Source organism: Homalodisca vitripennis, chromosome 5 (genome assembly GCF_021130785.1).
Source record: "Homalodisca vitripennis isolate AUS2020 chromosome 5, UT_GWSS_2.1, whole genome shotgun sequence".
NCBI classification, from domain to species: Eukaryota; Metazoa; Arthropoda; class Insecta; order Hemiptera; family Cicadellidae; genus Homalodisca; species Homalodisca vitripennis.
This window is the reverse complement of record NC_060211.1, coordinates 58,363,622-58,387,765: the sequence shown is the minus strand read 5'-3', so window position 1 is coordinate 58,387,765 and position 24,144 is coordinate 58,363,622. Positions and strand designations below refer to the sequence as shown.

General features: G+C 34.3%; 1 protein-coding gene across 1 annotated transcript in view; it reads right to left on the bottom strand.

Annotated features, from left to right (window-relative positions):
• Positions 1 to 24,144, bottom strand: part of LOC124362265 (cadherin-99C-like) — a 190,061-nt gene that overhangs the window by 1,384 nt on the left and 164,533 nt on the right. Inside the window, 10 exon segments of the mRNA XM_046816618.1 lie at positions 1,129 to 1,237; positions 2,025 to 2,157; positions 2,453 to 2,549; positions 3,555 to 3,779; positions 4,831 to 5,096; positions 6,405 to 6,632; positions 7,885 to 8,028; positions 13,426 to 13,577; positions 21,934 to 21,979; positions 21,981 to 22,184. Coding sequence (XP_046672574.1) covers positions 1,129 to 1,237; positions 2,025 to 2,157; positions 2,453 to 2,549; positions 3,555 to 3,779; positions 4,831 to 5,096; positions 6,405 to 6,632; positions 7,885 to 8,028; positions 13,426 to 13,577; positions 21,934 to 21,979; positions 21,981 to 22,184 — 1,604 coding nt within the window.

Below are 24,144 nucleotides of genomic sequence, written 5' to 3'. Positions count from 1 at the left end.
TGTACAGATGTGGCTGGCCGGCGGGATTTTGCACAAATCTAGTGCTCCACGCATTGTTCTATTTAATTGACATCAAGCTTACTTATTACTTAGTTAATTGTGTTGAAGTATATGTTTTCTTGTAGAGAACTTGGCCACTCATTACTAGTGGGGCAAATGCTGTCTTCATGAAACTTGGCCACTCATTACTAGTGGGGCAGATACTGTCTTCATGAAACTTGGCCACTCATTACCTAGTGGGACAGACACTGTCCATTGTGAGACTTGGCCACTCATTACTAGTGGGACAGATGCTGTCCCTTGTGAGACTTGACCACTCATTGCCACTGGGACAGACACTGTCCCTTGTAAGACTTGGCCACTCATTACTAGTAGGACAGACACTGTCCCTTGTGAGACTTGGCCACTCATTACTAGTGGGACAGACACTGTCCCTTGTAAGACTTGGGCCACTTATTACTAGTGGGACAGACACTGTCCCTTGTGAGACTTGGCCACTCATTACTAGTAGGACAGACACTGTCCCTTGTGAGACTTGGCCACTCATTACTAGTGGGACAGACACTGTCCCTTGTAAGACTTGGCCACTTATTACTAGTGGGACAGACACTGTCCCTTGTGAGACTTGGCCACTCATTACTAGTGGGAAAGACACTGCCCCTTGTGAGACTTGGCCACTCATTACTAGTGGGGCAGATGCTGTCCCTTGTAAGACTGGGTCACTTATTACTAGTGGGACAGGCACTGTTCCCTTGTAAGACTTGGCCACTTATTACTAGTGGGACAGAGACATTGTTCCTTGTGAGACTTGACCACTCATTACTAGTGGGACAGACACTGTTCCTTGTGAGACCTGGCCACTCATTACTAGTGGGACAGACACTGTCCCTTGTGAGACTTGGCCACTCATTACTAGTGGGACAGACACTGTCCCTTGTGAGACTTGGCCACTCATTACTAGTGGGGCAGATGCTGTCCCTCGTGAAACTTGGTCACTCATTAGTGGGACAGATGCTGTTCCAGCCAGCCCAAAGGGTTAAATTATTTTTCATAACAACAATAGACCATAACAATACTGTAAGAGTAAGACTATTTTTAGTAATTAACTATGCAAAAACATTTATGTACCTATCAAAACCTGGGTTGACTACACCCGATGTCCGATGTATGCTGTTGTTGTTATTGACACGTCTACCAATTGTTGCAGTTCTGGTCATTGTGTTCGTTACTGGTTGTTCTGCAACATATTTTTAATAAGTAATAATTGACAAATTTAAGTAATAAAATTTATAAACACATCATTTGTAGATAAATATCAATAACCCTTGTTCACTGTATTTATTTTTCCTAAATCCTAATATAGTATAATGTTTTGTAAGTTGCAGCATATTTAGTATAAAAGAATGGTATATTAAGGTAGGTAGTAAATAATAGAATGATAATATCCAAAGTTACTGGTGGTACATGATGCAGTCCTAGCGCTGGACCTCAGTACTAACAGAAATAATCCCTCGGACCTCAGCACAACTCTACTGTATAAATTATTTGTCTCCTTAATAACTAATACAACCAAAGGTATAACCAGGTCAATAGCCTCAAAAACTGGTACATGACATCAGTAAATACAGTACATTAAATCTCCATTATGAAATCTCGTGGAGAACTTCCCATTAGAAATGTGGATATTACAAATAAAAAGCCATAAGATTGTGGAAAGCAAGAAATCTTCATATCTAATCTAAGCAAAGCCCAGATTTTGTTGTTGTTGTAATCACAGTATAAACTATTTTTTAGTAATGTGCTTATCTGATGTTTTTTGGTTGTTATGGTCTTTCTATTTCTCTTTTATTACACAAAATGTAATTTATTAGTTTTGTAATCTTTTCCATTATAACATTTCAATGTGTACAATTGATTTAATTATGTCTATACAAGAAATTTAGAAATTCTGGAACTCATGTTGCGTGAAATTTTAGAACTCGCACCCACACAAAAATAAAACAGTAAATTAAGCTTGATCTTACCATGAGTGTCATTTAGCTCTTTGGATATGTAGCCTACATTATCTAGGTTAAAAGTGTGATTCTTTCTGCTGAAATCCAGCTGCAGATCGTTGAAACTGTCACTATCGTCTACAGGAACACTCATCTGGAGGACCTGAGCAACAGTAACACAAAGCATTATCTTCTTGTTCAATACACAATTACTCACCTACTGAGACACTACGTAAGAAATATCTATTACGCAGAGAAAACAATTTTATATGGTTCTAAAGCATAATGATAGTCCTATTTTAAGATTCAATTTTGATGCACTGCGTATAATATCCTATGTGCATTTATAATAAAAAGAACAATTTAACGACAAAAAAATAATGTGTGTGTAAAATATAGCATTACAGTTAATAAATATGTTAGGGTAGAGGTACCTAAAATAAAGTGATTGAAAATACCTGGGTTTCATACTCCTTCAAACTAGGTTCCACAAAGACAGGATCGTAGTGGGGTGTGACATACATCCTCTGCATTCGTTCCTTGTAAGCTCTGTACCTGTAAGGAGATCAATAATGTAACAATACTACAGCAATAACTTGCTAAAATAAGAAAATACTAACTGCAAGATTATTAATTGCAACACTATTTGACTTTTGTATCAATTAACTTCAAAAAAGTATTGGTTTACAAATTTCATAACCCTTCAGTGTTTAAGAAATACTAAAACCTGACCTAAATCACATAACATTATGTTGATTCAGTAGGAATGTTGAGTTTAACTCCATTTCAATTTTCACTCAGTGCAGTGTCTGAAATCTGACACTGTAAAGACGTGACTCCTGAAATCTGGACTCACATCCCTCTGAAAAGATTCACAAACTTTGGTGATGAAGACGTTCAAAACAAACTGTTTTCATTGTTTCAACATCAGCGACACCTAGACTACATTCAATGGATCATCAGGTTCACAAGTGAGTGCACTACAATATTTATGAGACGATCCCAAAGCATGCCAGAACAACCAAGTATTTGAATGTCTTCATCATTCACTTTTTGGATCTCATCAAACACTGCAATTAAGGGAAACTGAAATGTTGCTAACTCAATATTCGCACTGTCTGAACAATCCAATTTTTCAACTGCACAAATTACTTTGGCATTCATGATAAAATAAATGGAACCTGTAGTTTTGTGAAGGGTTGAGTACAGATATTATCCATACCATTTAAATACAAAAACAATGTTTTCATTTCTAACATCAATATTTCTGAATTTGGAGAAACTAAAATGTTCCAATTATAGTTGTTTTAGAAGTTAAAAACCAATAAGCTACATTTATTTTCTTAGTATCATTGTCAGTCTCAACTACTGGCAAACTTAATTTAACTGCAGTTTTTAACATAATTCAGTTTCCCTTCATCGACATGGTGCCTACCAGTGGGGCTCTTGCACCCAGTCACCAGGATTTATCAAAACAAAAGCCTTTACAATATCAGAAAGGAAGGGCAAGGATCAATTATAAGGTAATGTTACTGTATATATAGAGAGTTTGTACTATACCTTGACCAGGAAATGCAAATGTATATGATTCCCGCAATGCCAAGAACCATGATCAGCGCAGCTATAGCAACTAAAGCGTATGGGAACACCTCCCACTGGGCCTGGACCACTGTGGTTTTGACAGGAGTTACTCGGAGTGGTGCATGAATGTCAAATATTGCTACTTGAAAAGTTGCTGCTAGTGCTTCTGATATATTTGCTTGAGCTCCTTTTGACGTTAAGCTTCTAAAAACACAACAACACAGGTTTAAAGTATGTATTCAACATAAATATGTGTAGGGATAACTAGGTACCAACAAAGTAATCAATATTGTTTAGAAATTTTTAGCATGGCTTTAGAATAACTCTTAATACGAAACCAGACTATCAATAAATCAATCAATCATAACATTTTTATTCATAAACTGTACACAAGATACAGATGAATAATGTCTCAAATAAAATTATTTACAAGCTAATATTGTAATAAATGTATTTAATGATTAAAAATAAATAGTACTAATTAATACTAAGTTATGATTGTATCTATGCAATGCCTATACCAATAAATTCCTCTAACGATTAAAAAGGTTTACTCAGCAGATATAATTTTGATTTTCCTATGAACAGTGCAATTTTTTTTTAACTTTTATTTCCTTTGGCAAGGTTTAAACATTACACCTTTATAGATAGTGTTCTTTTAGTACAATTTTAATATATGTCTTTCAGAGGTTACCTGGTTTCTGTATTATAATTATGGGTATTACATATAAAAACATTAGGCTGTTTGTTAGATTATATATTTTAATGTTTTGAACATATAAAGATTATAAACAGTCATAATACCAGTCTTAGAAAACAAAAACTGAAAACAAATCTATTGACAACAGAACACAAAATTATCAGACAGCTCCAGTTGATTTGTTGGACACATTTTTGAGACTTCAAATGGGCTGTTACATGACATGTGCAAGACTTTTTGCTATGTTGACCATTATTTGTCAATAAATAAAACAAAATAATTTGGAATTAGTTGCAATGCTCACAATCTTTTAAATGATTACCTCCATGAACACACAAATGACCTGATGAACTGCACAGTATCAAAATTATGGTACCTATTTCTCAGTGTGAGAAGATGTAAAGTTTAGAGTACCTCAGGGGTACATTTTAGGACCTAGGTTATTTTATTATTCTGAAAATTTTCTGGAAATACATACACTTCTTACTTATTGTATTTTCTCTCATCAAACTACATAGTTGTTAAGAGCATGAGAGATTACACAATATCAGGTACCTTTGGACTCTGGAGGTGTTACGGCTCTGGATGAGCTCAGTATCAGGATCAACCACATAGAACCAGAAGTCTGTGCTGAACTGGTCGGTCTCCACAGTGAGGTTGTCTTTAGTCCACTGGCGAGGCTGGATCTGCTCCACCCCCACGATCATGCCGGACTGCTGCTCCAGTAGACTGATCATGTCCTGGCGGCTGTCCTCCACCTCGTCAGCAGGCTTGTTGTTGATTACTAACACCAGCCGATCCTGATCCTCTATCAAGTTTATCTGGACACCAAAGTTTTAAGAGATTATAATTTGCAGCAAGTACAATCAAGACGGTGATTACTATAACATTACTGGAATTTCAAGATTTTTAGAATTAATCAAAATACAAAGATACTTTATTACAGAGAACTCAAATTTTCTAAATGAAGTGCCGACATTCACAGTGGACCGTATAATTGGGAGTGCCGATGGTGGAGTGGTCTAAGACATTGGAGTTTGGATCTGTAATAGAGACAGTCAAGTTCAAATCCTGTCTGTGACTGTATAAATTTTTATCAATACCATCAACCTTGTACAGAATCAAATCTTTACCTAATTCGGTTGATAAGATCTTTGCATAGACCAGTGGTCCATGAGGAAGGACAGAATATAACTTAAAAGGTGAACAGCTCTTTCTTAATAAATGTACCATATTCATCTATGATTTATATTTTATGTAATTTATATAATATATAATTTATGTAATAATAGAAAAATAATTGTTTTGAAATTAATATGATTACAAAACAACCGATAAGTATTAATATTACTATATTAAAAAAATCGGGAATTAGGACTCAACACTGTGGAAGTTGTTATACATTAGAGAACTTAAAATATTTTTATCAATTTCTACAATACTTTATGATTTAGTGTGTTTACTAAATAACAACACTGAGTAGACCATTAGTAGTTTGACTGCCAGCTAACAACAGGCCTGCTGGTGTAATCCACAGAGAGTTGCAAACAGAGAAATATTCTGATAGTTTAGTACTAGAAACGATGTAGTCCACCGAGGTTTGTTATGAAAGACATATTCTGACAGTTACAGGTCGCTTACTTATTTTTAAATTCCAATTTAGTGACACACATTCACTAGAAGTAATGTTAAGGCAATAAGTATTAGATTTCTTGGAAACAGTACTGTATATTGAGTTTTGGGTTGATGGGCCCCTAACATTGGAAGTTACGGCTTCCGGTCGTTTAATTTAAAGATAAAAACGCTACTCGGATTGCGTACATGGGCAACAGCTATATTAGCAGGTAGGGAACACAATTAGTCTTCAAGCATTTAGCAACATAGGTGAGTGGCTATGATGAACTGCAGGTCTTTAGAATACTTTCTGAGGTCTATAAAATCTGAGACCTCAGCTAAAAAAAGTTCTAAATTGAAATTGTTAGGACAGATTTTAGCAGTTAACAGTCAGAGCTATTTTATTTAGGACTCTGAAAAAATCCTGGCTTATAGGTACAGCACAAACAGGTATTGATAGGTTTTTAATAGAATAACAGCACCAAAAAACCCCCCTTACAAATTCTACTACTCACAACAACTTGTGTAAGTGCGACATTGGAGTCAGTATCTGACGTAGGGTTGTCCCTGGCTTCCACACCAAGTCTCAGAGGTAGTGCCTGCTTGGGTACCGTGTCTAGAGCTCTCTTAGTGCGCAAACTGCCTGTCTTCCTGTCGATGGTGAAGTAGTCGGCCGCTCCCACCTCGTCAGGAACCAAGCGATACTCCACCCGTCCTAAACTCTCTCCGTCTTTGTCTTCTGCCTTTAGTGTTACATTTTAAACAGTTAATAAATTACTTTTTAACACACAGTAAACAATATATAAAATTTTAATTCATTTTACAATAATGGTAGGTCTAATACAATTTTTTTTTACTTCTACTTAATGTTAACTTAGCTCCTATAAAGTAAAATAATTTGTATGACGGACTAATTAGCGTGAGTAACTCATTATTGATATTATAAACATAATTCATGTAGAATTACAAATACATTGTATGAACTACACTGAGCTCACTCAAGAGTTATGCAAACTTTATGACAATTATTTAAACAAATATACTTATAATATAAAGTTATCTTAAATAACTCCTTAAATTGTGATAGGCCTAAATAATTATGTTAAATTAAGAATTTTTACAGTAAAATTAGATATTTAAAATTTAAGTTAATTATATGTTGCTTGTTAGAGTTCTCAATTGAAAACTTTAGCCAAGGTTTTGCTATTACTTGTTCAAAGTAATTTAGGACACACTACTCAACTAGCCCTAATGTGAAATAAAATGATAATTTATATTAATTAGTAACTATCAGTATTATGGAGTTATCAATAAATAACTACACAATTTTCAGAACCATAGCATTTCTTAACCCATTGCAGACTGATTTGTGTAGCAGCATGTGTCCCAGCAGGCACAAATTAATCTACGTATCGGAAGCAGAACAGTAATATTGCGCTGCATTGAACAGCTCAGTGTTTATATTATTATTATTACTTATAGTATTATCATCAACAGCACACAATAATACATGCAACCCATACAATAAAATTAGAAACATAGTTGCTGTTGAAAAACGTCTGAGAAAAAAAACAAGATCAGTACTACTACATAGAGTAGAGTACAGCTGATTCTTCGACTTCTACATACAACTTAAATGTATAGAATATTTACAAATGTGTCAGAGAAAACTAAAAAAAAGACTATTGTTAAAATATTCAGTAGATTGGTAATGACACTCACGCTTTCTACAAGACATTATTAGAACTATTAAGAAGTTAATTTAAACGTAAATCGTTTTTGCGACCTGAGCTCATCACCTATATACTGTAACACCATGATGTGATACTTCATTAGTAATCCTCAATGAGTTATTAATCCTCCATAGATTCCAATATATCCAGTAATTTATTGTCTTTCAGAAGAACCTGAGATAAAAGTATAATCTCCTGCTGATAGCATGTTAATAACCAAGTATTTTGTATGAATAAAAATCTTAATGATTCCATTTCTTACCTTAACATCCAAAATATTGACATTGACATCCCTCCTGTCAGCTGACACTCCGCCAAAGTACTTTTCTTTATTGAACCGTTTACTTGATTCTGGATATATGAACACAGGGCTGTTGTCATTGACATCGAGTACTTGAATCTTTACCTGGAATATTGTTTTCTTTAGAATATAAGTACACCTCTTTTTGTTATTTCTAGAATATTGTCCATTATTATCATATAATATATATCAAACGGCCATTATAAAAAAATATTAGTGAGAGTAAAAAAAAAAAAAAACAGTAGCAGTCGTGGGGACTGCCGATAGAAGTGGAAAACGGAACTATTAAGTTGAGAGTAATTAACAATACGTTATAGTAGCAGTACATCTGTAATTGTAAATGTGACGCGTTTTTAATTTTCCAATTTTAAAATCCACGAAAAATATTATTAAATAACTAGAAATCTATTTTACCACGCTAGTAAGATAAATCTTATACCGTAATAAATACTCATTTCATGATGAAGAGGTTAAATATTAAAAACATAATTAAAAATGAATAATGCTAAATTTTAAATACAAATATTCGTACAAATATTAAAAATGTTTAAAAATATATTCGTTGTTTTCATTATTCATTTATCTGTATAAAAATATGTTGTAATTGCTCAATATTAATAGTTAGTTAAACATAGAATACAAAGTGAGTAAACACCGAGTGAACAACAGTGAGTTGAACACCGTTGTAAATAATACAGTTATTGCTACGGATAAAGTATATAATTGCAATAACAATTAAAACCCACAATATTTTTAAAACTAATAAATTAGTTTAAATTAACTTGGTTCTTTCGTAAAGGTATTTTTATTGCACAATAAAACTAATTTATTGAGTTAATACGGTATCAGTGAGCCAATGCGCCAACTACAGTTCCGGCAGAAACGTTCACTCATCACTTCATACGCTACTACAGGCTAAACTAAACTTCCAATAAAAAAATGATAAATTACAAAAAAATATTCATCTATTTTCACACAACTTTCTCGCTGACAAATTTTGTCTGACCAAAAAATAAAAAAAATCCTCGCTTACTACTTTTTTTCTTGTCATTGTAAACGCTATGTAAAAATGTAAACAATAATCAAAATTATTTCGAAATTTTTTTAATATTTAAAAATGTAAACCAATAGATTGCCAATATTAAGAGCTTTAATTTGACGCATCTTACAGAATTGTACGACATTGGCTTCACTTTTAAATCGCGAGAGGAAGCCGTAAAGGTCACTGATTTTCGCAGTATGTTTTCATACTCCGCCGAGACAGTTTTAACACAGCGAGACTGACTTTTTCATGCAGGTTAGTAGTCCGCGGCCAAGTCTACGGTTAAAAAAACACAGCGAGACTGACTTTTTTCATGCAGGTTAGTATCATTAGCATGTCGGTGACGCGAACCGAGGATTTTACCCTCTACCAAAACGCTCAACGCGCCTAAAGAAGTTTTAACTTCAAAAATTCCTACAGATTAATATACTTATGATGATAATTTGTAATATTTCATTTAATAAATATAAAATATAAGACAATAGACAATATTCTTTATTTGTTGTTTCTTTAAGAAATACAATTGCGTCAATAGTAGATAATAACAAAAACTTAGATTAATATTTCTTGCTTTACAAATATTGATGTGGTATTTATAGAAGATCGAAGAACTCCTTCAATGAATATACAGGTCGTTCCATCAGCCAGTCTCGAAAATGTCTTTTCAGTTTCGTTCCCTTTCATGTTCTTGAGATTTGGTGGTAGTGCATTAATGATTTTTGCGTCCAATGTAAGAAGGTTTTTTTGCTGAATTGCGTATGTGTGGTGTACAGGGAGAATGTAGTCCATTGCTCGTCTGGTGTGGTATGAGTGAGCATTTTCATCTCTAGGAAGGTCCATCTGGCTGGTGTAGATGACGACTGCATGGATGTATAGTGCTATGACAGTAAGAAGCTGCAGGGATTTGAAAGCTTCTCTGAAAGCTTTCCCTAGGGCTGAGGCTATAGAGTGCCCTTACAGCTTTCTTCTGGAGTATCAGGATTTTGTTGAGATTGGTTTCAGATGTTCCTCCCCCCATGAAATTAAGCCATATCTGAGGTGGGACTCCACTACAGCATAGTATGCTGTCTTTTGCCATCTCCAAACCTCCTATCCACTTCATTCGCTTTACCACATAAGTGCCAGATGAAAGTTTTTTGGTCAGATTGCGTATGTGATCTGTCCAGAGAGGTCAGCATTAATTGTTAGGCCAAGCAGTTTTGCCTTTTTTTCAACTAAAAATATTAGGTATTTTTGGAATCTGCTCTTGTCTTCTGCTAAAACTGATCTGGGTGGTTTTGGATTGATTATGACAGATCGTTTTGAAGGCAGTATTGGAGTGATTTTTCTGTTGCTGATGAAAATATCCAAAATTAGATTTTGTGCTGTGTTATTTGTAAACAAAAGAGTTGTGTCGTCTGCGTACATAATGGTTTCTACAGAATTGTCATTGATAAAACTTGGGAAAATCGTTTGTAAAAAGTATGAACAAAAAGGGGCCTAAAACTGAGCCTTGAGGCACTCCTCTACTTACTGTGAGTTGTCTTGATCTATACACGCATTTACTCCCATTTACATTTTGTTGAATCTCAACTTATTTGCTTGCGTCCTTTCAGGTAGCTAGTCACCCCAATCTTTCGCCAAGCCTTCAAAACCTAGGGCTGAAATCTTTTCCAAGATAAGATCATGATCTAGACAATCGAAAGCCTTACTGTAGTCTAATAGGACAGCTGATACGTGTTTCTGGTCTTTCTAATTTATCTATGACGTATTCAATTAGATTAGTGACAGCTGTGCGTGGTGGATCGTCCTTTGAGATAGCCATGTTGGTTCTTTGTTATTAGATTATATCTGTCCAGATGTTGTAACATTCTTGAGAGTGCTACCTTTTCTATTATTTTTGAGAAAGTTGGTATTAGTGAAATGGGACGGTAATTTTCGGGTTTAGCGATGTATCCTTTTTTTGTGCTTTGGGTATATTTTTGATATTTTTAAGGGGGATGGAAACTGGCCTGAGGAAAACGATTGATTTATTATGGTAACCAGTGGTGGTGCTAGTTGTTTGGCACAGTTGTTTTACTAATTTTGAAGGAATTTCATCAATTCCACATGATAATTTAGTTTTCACGGAAGCTATCACTCCCAAGACTTCTTTAACAGTTGTTGGTGTTAAAATTAGTGATTGACAATTACTTTGTGGAAGCAAAATCGGATGAGTTATGGCTGTGTATATCAGATGTTCTCTATTTTCGCCTAATGTGGAATCTGCTATTTGGGAAAAGTATTGGTTGAAATGTTTCGGCTATTTCGGCGGGGTTGTCTATTATGTTTCCTTCTATCTCCATCTTCAGTGTTTTTCTTTCTGTTGCTTACTTTGCTTTTCTGAGTTTGTTATGTCCCAAAACGGCTTTAGACTTATTGTCAGAGTTAGTGATGTAGTTAGCAGCCATATGTTGTTTGAGGCTCCTAAGCTTGAGATCGTAGGCTTTCTTTTTTTCTGCCATGGATGTTCTATCATGTTCATTATCTGGTGAGCTGATATCTTTGTAAGGCAATTAGAAAATCTTCTTTTAGTATTTTGGACTCTTGGTCATACTGAACTTTTAGTCTGGCCCCTCGGCTTTGCTCTTACTTTTTTGCTAGGGCATATATGGTCCAATATTTGTCTGACAGTTGTCTAAAATGTTCTGTATGTATGCCTCTTCAACATCAGGGGCATTGTGTACCAGTTCCCACTTTTTCCATTTCGAATTCCTGTTTTAAGCTATTAAGGTTTTTTTATTGAGAAAATTATTTTTTGTGTAGCTTCTTTTTTAGGGAAGACTTCTCTTTTCCACTGCAATAGAACAGATTTTGGCCAGTGTGATCCGACATTCCACCTTGGATCACTGAAAAGTCGACTGCATCTTCAGGTATGTTGGTACAGATGCAGTCTATTGATGTTTTGTAGAATGATTAGTAATTCTTGTCCGCTGGAAGGGGAAGCCGCCTGATTCCAAAAACCAGCAGTTCATCTTCAAAAATAGTATTATTCGTGTTAACAGTTAGCCTGTCTATGTTGATGTCGCCCATTAAGATAAGTAGTTTTGCCTCAGCTGTAAATGAGGTAAGTATATCTGATATAATGTTGATAGCTACATTAGCTTGTCCTCCTGGTGTCCGATAAACCCCTAGAATGTAGAGAGTTTTTTTTTCTTGATTTTTATCTTTGTTAATGCAGCTTCGCATACCAGTTCTTGACAACTGTTTGCTATGTTGATTGCTTCTGTTTTTGCGGTTTCTGTTTCCTTAATGTAGATTGCAACTCCTCCAATCTATGGTCTTTTCTACTGTAGTGTGTAATTAAATTGTAACCACTAATCTTAGTGAGTAATAGTTTATCTGAGTTTTTAATTCTATAGCAATTTTATTAACCATACTAACCTACTCACAAAGATGGTTTACTCTTTCCACCTTTTTTTTGATAGTCCTTGAATGTTCTGATTAAAGATGGTGATAGGTTTTTTCCTTGTTTTCTTTAAGTGGTGTTTTGGCTTTCTTGTATAATTTCTAAAAAAGTATTTGAAGTATTTCTTTCAACTTTCAAGTGTTTCTTAATTTGATCAACCAAACTTTTATAAGATGCAGACAAATTGAGAATTATTGCTAATGATATCAACATTAGACACCCTCTACCCCCCAACCGTACCCATCCAGAATATCCTATCACTCAAGAAGCAGCACAAAGGTCCTGTTAGGATTAAGTGCAATTTCTCAGCTTCTTGTCCTAAGAGAAAGAAAGAAACCTCCCAGGAAATGACCAAATTGACTGCTTAAATGGTACAATGTGGAAAACTACTTGTGCCCTCAAGACACGAAATCTTTGAATATAAGACTGTGAGCATGTACTGTAGGAGCCTCTCCATGCAGTGTGATTGCTGTTGTGTACTTCAATCAATTTTACCTCAAATGAAAGTTTCTTCGTTCATCCAAGACGAGCTGTGCATGGTAAGCTTTATACAGGACCAGTCTTGCTAAATGCAATATAAGAACTAGCAAGTATGAAGATCTTGTGGAAGAAGTCAAGTTGATTGAAGCCAATCCTCAGTATACTTTGATTTGTCAAAAAGAATCCACAGTTTCTCTGTGGCAGCTTGCTCCTAGAGGCTTTTCCCTTCTACTTATCACTATGAACACTTTGATTTGTCACCCAGAAAAGTAATCAAAACTGAAATTTCTAAGCCATCTCAAGATGAATCTTTCCATTCTACTAATCAGAACAAGCATGTAGACTCGTCAACAGGCAAACTAGTTGAAACTGGTGACTCCAAGCCAACTGAAGAAGACAAAGCCATCTTAATTCTGAGCCTACATCTGATAAGGAAGTAAGACATGAAGTATACCTAGCCCGCCAGACCTCAGTATGTTACAAGACCACCTTAAGTAATGGAATAAAGGATTATAAAAATGAACAATTCTTTGCAAGGGTAGCACAGACTCACCAAGGTAGTAGTGATAGCATTTGTGTTGTTGAGCAGAAGCCCAGTGTCCAGCTGTAGTGTGAGCTGGTATGCTGATACTTGCTCTCTATCCAGTGCTGCCACTAGTCGCAACTCACAGTTCTGGTCCTCAGTCATCCGCACAGAAAATACACCTGCAAGTAACATTATTTAATTAACTACTATCCACATTTTATCTTTATGCTGCCATGATACAGTGACTTTTATAACTGCTTACACAATAATTATCTTATAGCATCAATGGTTTGTTATTGGCCAATTAATTTTTGCTTTTTGCTAGGAGAAACATTTATTTATTTAAAAGTAGCAGTTTCCCGCGGCTTCACTCAGTTGAAAAACAGTACACTATATTCACATATTCCTTTTCTATCACATTCTAAATACTCCTGACATAATTGATAGTCGTTCCTTAGTGAGCCTCTTGGGCACATTATGAAGGTAGGTACCATATTTCCTGCCTCTATCTTTTGTGGTTTTTGCTAGGTGTTGATAGGTTATTCAGTATAATTAATTTATATGAATGAATTTCGATAAACTAATTAGGTTATAAAGAATCAAATTTGGTCTGTTAAATTTAATTTTCTGTCTAAGATATTTCCAGTATTATTGTGATGTTTGCCTTGTATCAACGAAAACCAATTTCGATCATAAAGCATCTTCTTTCAGCTCTTTTCATTTACCTTCGATCTAACCAAATTCGATTACCTTATGTGCAGACATTTACAGCTTTTTGAGGTGGTTTTTATAACAACGTTTAATAGTAGATTTTCATTGCATTAGATAGTTTATTGATCATTGGTGTAATCTAAATTTGAAATTAGGCAATAACTTCTTCTATGCAATCTGCATTACATTACTGATCAAGAACGTTACAATAATAATTTTCTAAATTTTAAATGTAAACAAATGTTTCTGCCTCTTTGATGAACATCAGCTGAAAGTATTAACAGCTGTTAAGTATCAGTTTACTTTGTATTACGTGTGGTAGCACAGTCTGAAGGATCGAAGGTAAAACATTCTAAAATCAATAACAGTTTATAAATTAAATATTGATTAAATAAACAATTTATATAGGACCAAATTGTGAATCTAAACCATTCTCAGATTCCATTGAAAACATACACAAAATTTCATCATAATCGATCCAGTCGTTTAGGAGGAGTTCAGTCACATACACACGAACACAAGAAATATATGTATAAAGATATAACTGCTTGCCAGATCTGGCCATCATTTATTTTACCTAGTATCGCTAGTATTTTGTCTGAAGATCCCAACAACTTGGTGGAGGATGTAGTTTTGGCAATGGAAGGGTAAATGTACTTATGTACACAGACGACATTGTTTGATCACTAAAGCTACAGCGCATGATCAATAGAATAGAAATGTGCAGTGACATAATGTCATATTATGGAAACTTAAAATATCCAAAGCAATGGTTTGTAGAAAAGGGGATAAATTGAAAATGTGTAAAAGGTGGTGTTATAAGAGACAACCAATTGGTGTTTAATCAATACAAATACTTGGGAATAGCCTTGAACTATTGACATCAACACTTTCTTGGACAACCCAATTTAAAGAAAGACTAGAGCAGTAAACTACTTTTTTCAATCATAAATCAGTTATTTTATATTTTAGTAATAAATAAATGCACAGGGAACACATTCATTTTTCTAGGTGGTCAACACTTTGCACACAGTAAGATATCTACCAGAATTAATTAGTAATTTTAAATCCTCTTTAAGTCATAAAAGCATTAAATTTTAAATGAATCAATGTTAAAATAATTGTAAAAATGGTATTTAGGAAATAAAGATCACAGATTGTGTATTTATTTAAGTTTTACTATATCATTATGGTCTATGAATTTTTTCTAATACTTTGTCCAGTAATTTTATCCCAGGATAGCCTAAATAATGGGGAGCAAATATTATAAACATATCCCCTCAAACTTATTTCGCCCTATCTTGATAAATCATGATACAAAAACTTATCGTTTCATGATTTTTGAAACATTTTGATGAATTTGTGTAGCCCTCACACCTATGGTTGGTTAATTTGAAGAGGATGTCTGCTAGTGGAATATTTGTAACAATTGGTGACCTTTCAGGCATTAAAAAAATTGTTTGAAAATGGTGACTATAAAACAGAAAATTATGGGAACACAAAGTACATAACTAGTTGTTTTACTTGGTTATCACTTATTTGGATACACTTGATATAACCTTTGATTACCTTTTGAATATAACATTGTTTAAATGCTGTTCTCCTAAACAAAAAAGGTTTTAACACTGCAAAACCTCACATATAGTTAGAGAGGTATGTAGAAAATGTGGCTCAGTACGGTTCAATCCTTTGTTTCAGTTTGGTAGGGATGAATGAAATAATTGGTATGGGCATGTAGATTCCTGCCATTCCTTCCATGCAACTGTTGAGGTTTACTAGGTGCTATAATTACCACAGATTGTACGTTTATGGAGAACATAGAAATGTTATATTTACATTAAACATCACTGAAAGAGCAAAATGAGCTATATACTCTCCCCTTCAACTCTGGACCATTACCTACCGCCAATCCACCCAGACTGAAATTAATATTTCATCTGCACATACAGTAAAATCAATTTTTAAATCACAATATGACTAAATATTAGATATTGATCTAAACCAATTAAACCTTTTGCCTGTGCTTCAGATCTGGTCATTCAATCTATCCACTACTGTATTCAATCCAATACAGAATTGTATATCAATTAATGTTATAAATATTGTAAATTTTTTTAACGCTCTTGAGTTATCAAACTCACAAAACTTCTTATAAAACTTCCCCCTTAATCACACCACTCTTCTTTATTTTTTATCAAGTCACTCTGAGATTTAACCATGCAAACTTTAAATCAGTAGATCCAGAATTCAAGTTTTAAAATTGTTAAAAATATTTTGTGGTTACCACTTTCAAATTTAAACATCACTTGGTACTTATCATTAATAGAATGGTAAAACTTAGTTTTTGGTAAACTGTATTCTACTCTGTTAAGGTGTTCCTGGAACAGACAAGTCTTTCTGGGAATGTATTTGAATTCGAATAATTTTTATCACCTTTGGTCTAAGAATCTGGTTGAGCAGTTTAGATGACAATACATGTTACATAATGTGAAGTAAAGACAATTAACTGGTGTATCCTACTGTACTTACCTCCAACATCACACTTACTGACTTAACAGTGGAATGGAAGATTTTGAGGTTGTTTTCATGATAGTACATGTTACAGTATGTAGAGTAAAGACAATTAACTGGTGTATCCTACTGTACTTACCTCCAACATTACACTTACTGACTTAACAGTGGAATGGAAGATTTTGAGGTTGTTTTCATGATAGTACATGTTACAGTATGTAGAGTAAAGACAATTAACTGGTGTATCCTACTGTACTTACCTCCAACATTCCCCTTACTGACCTAAACAGTGGAATGGAAGATTTGAGGTTGTTTTCATGATGTTCACTCTACTTACGGTAAATTGTAATAGAAAACAAACCTTTACTTTTTAAGAGTGGCTTTAAATTTGTGTAAATAGTTGATAGTCCCGTGCTGTGCAATGTTTATTTTTATATACATTTTGTAAAAAAGATCAAAAAGGAAAAGAAAACTTTAAAATGAATTATTCATCATAAATTATTTATTAATGAAACTATCTCAAACATTAAAATAAAAATAGAAAAAATTGTAGACATGTTATTATTTCCATTTATTTTAAACCCTCTCCTCTTCTTAAAACTGAAATATTTTTCAGCTAACATCTTCAAGTTGATCCTACGAGCCCGTTCATGTTCTATGCTCAAGACTCCCAAAGCGCTCAGCCTGGTATTGGTCATCAGTGTTTCTCAAATAATTCTTTATGAGCTTGAGTTTAGAAAATGACCTGAAAATTTATATAAGATTAAAAAACTATGTTGTTAACATATATGCCATTTTCAGGTTATAATACAAGTATATAATTAAAGGGTATAATAACTCTTCTTAACACAAAAATTAATTTTAGTTAGTACGGGTTTTTATGATATTTTGGTGATTACGAACCTTTCCGCTGACGCTGACGTAACTGGGAGAGTCAAGAACATCATCATCGCTGTGCAGACATCAGGAAGGCTGCTTGACAAAGTCACGTTTTCTATCATTAAATATGAGGCTAAATCCTTAACTTTTTTCAATCCTCTTGTTTTTATTTCATCCGAAACAATGTTTCTGAAACACACTATTTGTGTCTCCAACCCGTGTGAAACATCTTCCCTCATACTTCTCACAAAACTTCCTGGCTGAAAAAAATTAGTTCATCATCACTTTTCTCTGTGAGGTACTTTGGAGTTAAAAAGATGAACTGATCGTTAATCCTGACCATGCTCTCAAAACGTCTGGAGATTTGAGCAATAACTATATCCAAGCTCCTGTAAAATACTTTTACTTTGAATTCTTGCAATGGATTAGAAAATTCAAACATCGTTGGTCAGTTCGTCAAAAAAGTTTTTTACTTTTTTTAACATCGTTTAGTCGGCAGAGAAGACTCAATATTCCATCCCCCTGGCTAGCGTTTTCAGCTTCTTTAACAACACCTTCAAACTCATTTCTTGCTCTCTTTAGTTCAGTCATACTCTTTCCAAGAAGGGCTGTAGCTTCGTCAATTGATACATCCTCTTTTTGTAGTGTTTTAGATTGTAATATTAATTCTCTCTAAAACCTTACTTTGGAAAGTAAGCATCAATACAAATTGGAAAACACGTCATTTGTTTTTTGAGTCCAGTTGCCTCTAAAACCTCTTTATTCTTTTTAGAAGTCAGAATAATATTCGTCAAACAGCTTTAAGACAGAAACAAAGTTACACTTTATGGCCAGTAAACAATCGTACCTAGATGACCAACGGGTCGGACACAATCTTTTGAGTGTCTTGCTAAGTATAGACCCCCCTTTGCTCCATAGATTTTCTCTCTCAAAGCTTGCCATCTTGGCAGGCTTTCGCCGAAAAACACGTAAATTTGATTGACCAAATCGTAAAATAAAATCATTTCTGTTATTGTCAGTAACTGAGTCATTGAGTACCAAATTTAAATTATGCGAGGCACAATGCACGTACTATGCAATTTGGCGACTTTTGCTTTATTCTAGATTGGATTCCAGAATAGTTTCCACTCATTACGGCTGCCCCGTCATAACCCTGGCCTCTACACTTTTCAATTTTAATGTTGTTTTTCTTCTTCCAAAAAATTACAAACCTCGTTAGTAATTTTTTTTCCGAATTTTTGGCCTGTAAGAGCTATGAACCCTAAGAATGATTCTTTAATTTCAAGTTTTTCGTAGTTTTGGACTGCCACATGTCGTATTACTATCGATAGTTGATCAGTTTTTGAGACGTCTTGAGTGGTGTCTAATACCAGAGAGAAGAAAGGAGCTGCTTGGATTTCACTTACAACTTCATCCAGAACATGCTGTGACGCAAAACATGATCATTTCATTTTGGATTTTGGGAGACAAATACTTAACTTTGCTTTGATCGTTTTCTAAGTGACTTTTTAGAAGAGGATCGTATCGTGACAACAAATCTATAATATTCAAAAAGTTTCCAGAAGTAGTGTCCACTGTTTCAATATTTTCATTCCGATGCCCTCTGAACGCTAAGTTACAAGTAGCCATAGTTTATTACTACATCTAAAAGTCTTTTGAGAATCTCACAATACTCAGGTTCATACTTTTGAATAAGTGATTTTGCATCTTGGCTATTTTTTACGGTACTATATGCTAAACATGAATTTAAGTGTATACGAGATGTTTCATGTTCTTTAATTTTTTTGCTTAAAACCTTGCCAATCATTTATTAGACCTTTACACCAAGCATCTTTAAATTTAGGGTCAGTTCTGTCAGCGAACAACCAACAAGGTTCACAGTATACGCCATTTAATAAAGGTGAATAACAAAGCCAAACCGTTTCTAGTTTTTGGCCCGTTTTGGCAATTTTGTAATAAAAATCACTGCTAAAAGATCTATTGTTTGTCGAGTCTTTTAGGAATAGGCCCTGTGGGCCTACATGGTTCAGAATTCAAAAATGAAAGTTTTTATCTTCTTCTTTTAAGAGGGATACTCCGTCATTAGTGTAGAGCCCAATGTCAGTTTTAAAAAAACAACCACGTTGTTGACTGATTTCATTAGTATCAATATGCAAAACACAGTTTTTATCAATGTCTACGGTACAGCTACAGCTATCATTATTTATCTTAACGTCTAGACTCACGTCTGGTTCGTTATTTGTGAATTCAGGTGGGGTCTGAGTAGATGTTCCATTTTCTGTCTCGATGGTAGGTAGGTCAGAACTTATTTCACTACACTCACAAATTAAACCGGAAGTTATTTGTTTCCTTACACTGTCATTGTTTTTACTAAGAGATATGTCAGATTTAAAAAATAGATCAATTTTTTGGTGTTTTTTTGCTTTTTCTTCCTCCTCCTTCTTCCGCTTTCGGTATTCTGCACCACTAGGTTTTTTAGACATTTTTGTTTAATTATTGATTTAGTTTTCTAGTACATCGTCCCATAATATAAGTTTCCTGTAAGAAGGTGTAGTTTGCAAACACTTTTCACCGCCACCACAGTTGTAGGCTACTGAATAAATCACAACTTTCGAAAATGCAGTAAACGTAACGAGAAATGAATATATGACTGAGTGACAAGGAACCACAGTTATACTGTGAAGGAACTACCTAACAATAATTGGTACTTGGTAGTGTGGAGGGGAGGGAGGGGAGTATTCAAGTCGCAACATGAAACAAGGCAGTACACGCACGCACACCCCCACGCTCACAACACGGTCCTAAAGCGCCTTAAAATACACTTCCGTGGCGGTTTCAGCAAATAGTTTGCCTGCTTTAGTTTTGAAGGCGTTTAACTAAAACAAGAAATGATAATAGGCCTACGATATTCCTCGCTAGCTCATTTATACAAAAAAAAAATTATAAGGAATTACAATGAAAATAGTGATATTCAACCTTAAGAAATTTGGTAAAAAATCGGTATAATTTTTTTTATTTTTTTCATTCCTTCGTGTGGCGCCCATTGACACGCCGCGCCCCCCCCGCATTGCGGGGGTTGCGGGGGTATGTATTACGCCACTGCCTCCAACATTACACTTACTGACTAAACAGTGGAATGGAAGATTTTGAGGTTGTTTTCATGATAGTACATGTTACAGTATGTAGAGTAAAGACAATTAACTGGTGTATCCTACTGTACTTACCTCCAACATTACACTTACTGACTAAACAGTGGAATGGAAGATTTTGAGGTTGTTTTCATGATAGTACATGTTACAGTATGTAGAGTAAAGACAATTAACTTGTGTATCCTACTGTACTTACCTCCAACATTACACTTACTGACTAAACAGTGGAATGGAAGATTTTGAGGTTGTTTTCATGATAGTACATGTTACAGTATGTAGAGTAAAGACAATTAACTGGTGTATCCTACTGTACTTACCTCCAACATTACACTTACTGACTAAACAGTGGAATGGAAGATTTTGAGGTTGTTTTCATGATAGTACATGTTACAGTATGTAGAGTAAAGACAATTAACTGGTGTATCCTACTGTACTTACCTCCAACATTACACTTACTGACTAAACAGTGGAATGGAAGATTTTGAGGTTGTTTTCATGATAGTACATGTTACAGTATGTAGAGTAAAGACAATTAACTGGTGTATCCTACTGTACTTACCTCCAACATTACACTTACTGACTAAACAGTGGAATGGAAGATTTTGAGGTTGTTTTCATGATAGTACATGTTACAGTATGTAGAGTAAAGACAATTAACTGGTGTATCCTACTGTACATACCTCCAACATTACACTTACTGACTAAACAGTGGAATGGAAGATTTTGTGGTTGTTTTCATGATAGTACATGTTACAGTATGTAGAGTAAAGACAATTAACTGGCGTATCCTACTGTACTTACCTCCAACATTACACTTACTGACTAAACAGTGGAATGGAAGATTTTGTGGTTGTTTTCATGATAGTACATGTTACAGTATGTAGAGTAAAGACAATTAACTGGCGTATCCTACTGTACTTACCTCCAACATTACACTTACTGACTAAACAGTGGAATGGAAGATTTTGTGGTTGTTTTCATGATAGCACATGTTACAGTATGTAGAGTAAAGACAATTAACTGGTGTATCCTACTGTACATACCTCCAACATTACACTTACTGACTAAACAGTGGAATGGAAGATTTTGTGGTTGTTTTCATGATAGTACATGTTACAGTATGTAGAGTAAAGACAATTAACTGGCGTATCCTACTGTACTTACCTCCAACATTACACTTACTGACTAAACAGTGGAATGGAAGATTTTGTGATTGTTTTCATGATAGTACATGTTACAGTATGTAGAGTAAAGACAATTAACTGGTGTATCCTACTGTACTTACCTCCAACATTCCCCTTAGTGACTGAACAGTGTAGTGGGAGATTTTTTAGGCTGTTTTGGATTCTTGATTATTGTAAATAGTTTTATAGTGGTGTTTGGTTTGGTATCCTCCTTGACTTCTACGGTGTACAGGCTGTCTGCAAATCCTGGCCCGATGTCAGGGGTGACAGTTGTTGTTCTTCGTATATAGATTGGTACTGTCATAGTCGTTGACAACTGAGGTACTCCATCATCAAACGCTCTCACTTCCACCTGCACATTTATTGTATATAAACTTAGTTATAATAAATAAAGATGTTTATAGGAATATTGCATGTATTTCTAAGAAGTGAAGGAACTTGATTAGTATTCATAAATAAAAGAATTCAAATACAGTGTAGAGGGCACACATAGAGAGAATATTTTGATTTAACCCTTTGCGTAACGGCCAAATTTAAATACCTTTCTGAGGAATACCAGTGACATCTACATGGCGATTACCGACAAATAATGGATGCAGTTTAGAGCTTTGTGCAACTTTTGACATCACGGACTTTAAAATTTCTTATATTTAGGATTAAATTGTTGTTGTTTTTTTTAATTGTACAAGAAGGAATTATTTAGCAACACAAATTATTACATTACATCAAATAAATAAAAAACAAAAAAGCTATAATAAGTAATCTAACTGCATAAAAAATTTATATTGATCTTAGAAAAAAATCTGTTAAACAATTCTTTAGTATAAAACTAGTTATTTCACTGAATACTATAACTAAAATTGGATAAATTTAGTAATTTGTAGTAAAATATTTTTATAACACTTCAAAAAAGCTTGAAACTGCATAAACCTGTCTGCCTAGTTGTCAATGCCTTGTATATGCATATATATATATATATATATATATATATATATATATATATATATATATATATATATACTCTTAATCTAAGTTTTTCTTAATTAGATTAGTACTAAATAAGGCCATTTGACAAAAAATGTAACAATGCAAAAATAATTAATACTAAACACCCAGGTATCAGGTTGTTAATGTTTCTCGGCAATTGCAGACACACCTTATTAATTATTAGGACTTTAATATTTCTCAGCACTCCTCCAAACTTCCAGGTATTCAGGTGTTAATATTATTTTTATATTTTATAATATATTATAAAAATATTTTTTTCTGAAGCGTAAAAATAAATGACACTGTTAAAACCAAATTATTTCTTGTAAATATTTTAATAATGTTTTAAAATTTTATATTTTCAATACCTACAGTATTAGCTTGAAGGTGTCTTTTGGTATTACTCTTTACTGAAAAATGTATTGGGCTATATAGCCCAGATTCAGTCATTTGAAGCCCAAACTTAAAGGAGTTCAAAAAATGTTCAATTCATCCAAATGCTCATAAATACAAAAATAATCATTTAACACACTGACTGGGACGGACGCACACTACTGCTATCACAGCTGTCCTAAAGTCGGTACATGACTCGTGTCGCAGTGAAGGTGTTAATAATAAGTAAGTACACTTATTAGACTATAAATTTATACTACATTTATCAAACTTATCAGACCAAACACAGGACAGCACTAAATAGACATGTCAAGAGATGCAGATCTCTTCACTGATCAGATTCAAGGCCATTTTGTTCAATTCAGCAGAAACATAAATTGGTGCCAAATACTGGAAGACTCTTTCTGAGGAAATCATAAGAAGAAGGTTATCACAGGGTTATCATAAAAGAATGGTACAGTTTCAATAATTCATAGGAAGGTAGTAGGGAAATTTGAAGATGTTATATTGGTATCTCTGACAGCCTCCAACCTAAAAGTTTGTTTATAAGCTATTCTAACCTCAATGTGATTTGATCCTGCAGCCTTCAACATGCGCCTAAAATATCTGGACAGGGTAGGGCATTTTTGTTTGTGTCGTGTGTATTATGCAACACAATAATACTTTTGACAAGGCTGATGCCGATTGAAGTACTGTGTATGTTACTTTGACAGGGCCGTGCGCAGAATTTTATTTAGGGGGGGGGTTTCTATACTTATTTTATGAAATAAAAAAGAAGAAACTTAAATAAGTAATAGATTAAAAATTAATACGTATGGAAAACGCACGCTCCGTCGCTCTATCGCTCTGGTCCGCACATGCGCGCTCCGTTTTTGGTCCCGCGCGACCAATTGTGTAGCGCGTCGGAGCTCCAATTTTTAAACAGTATATAA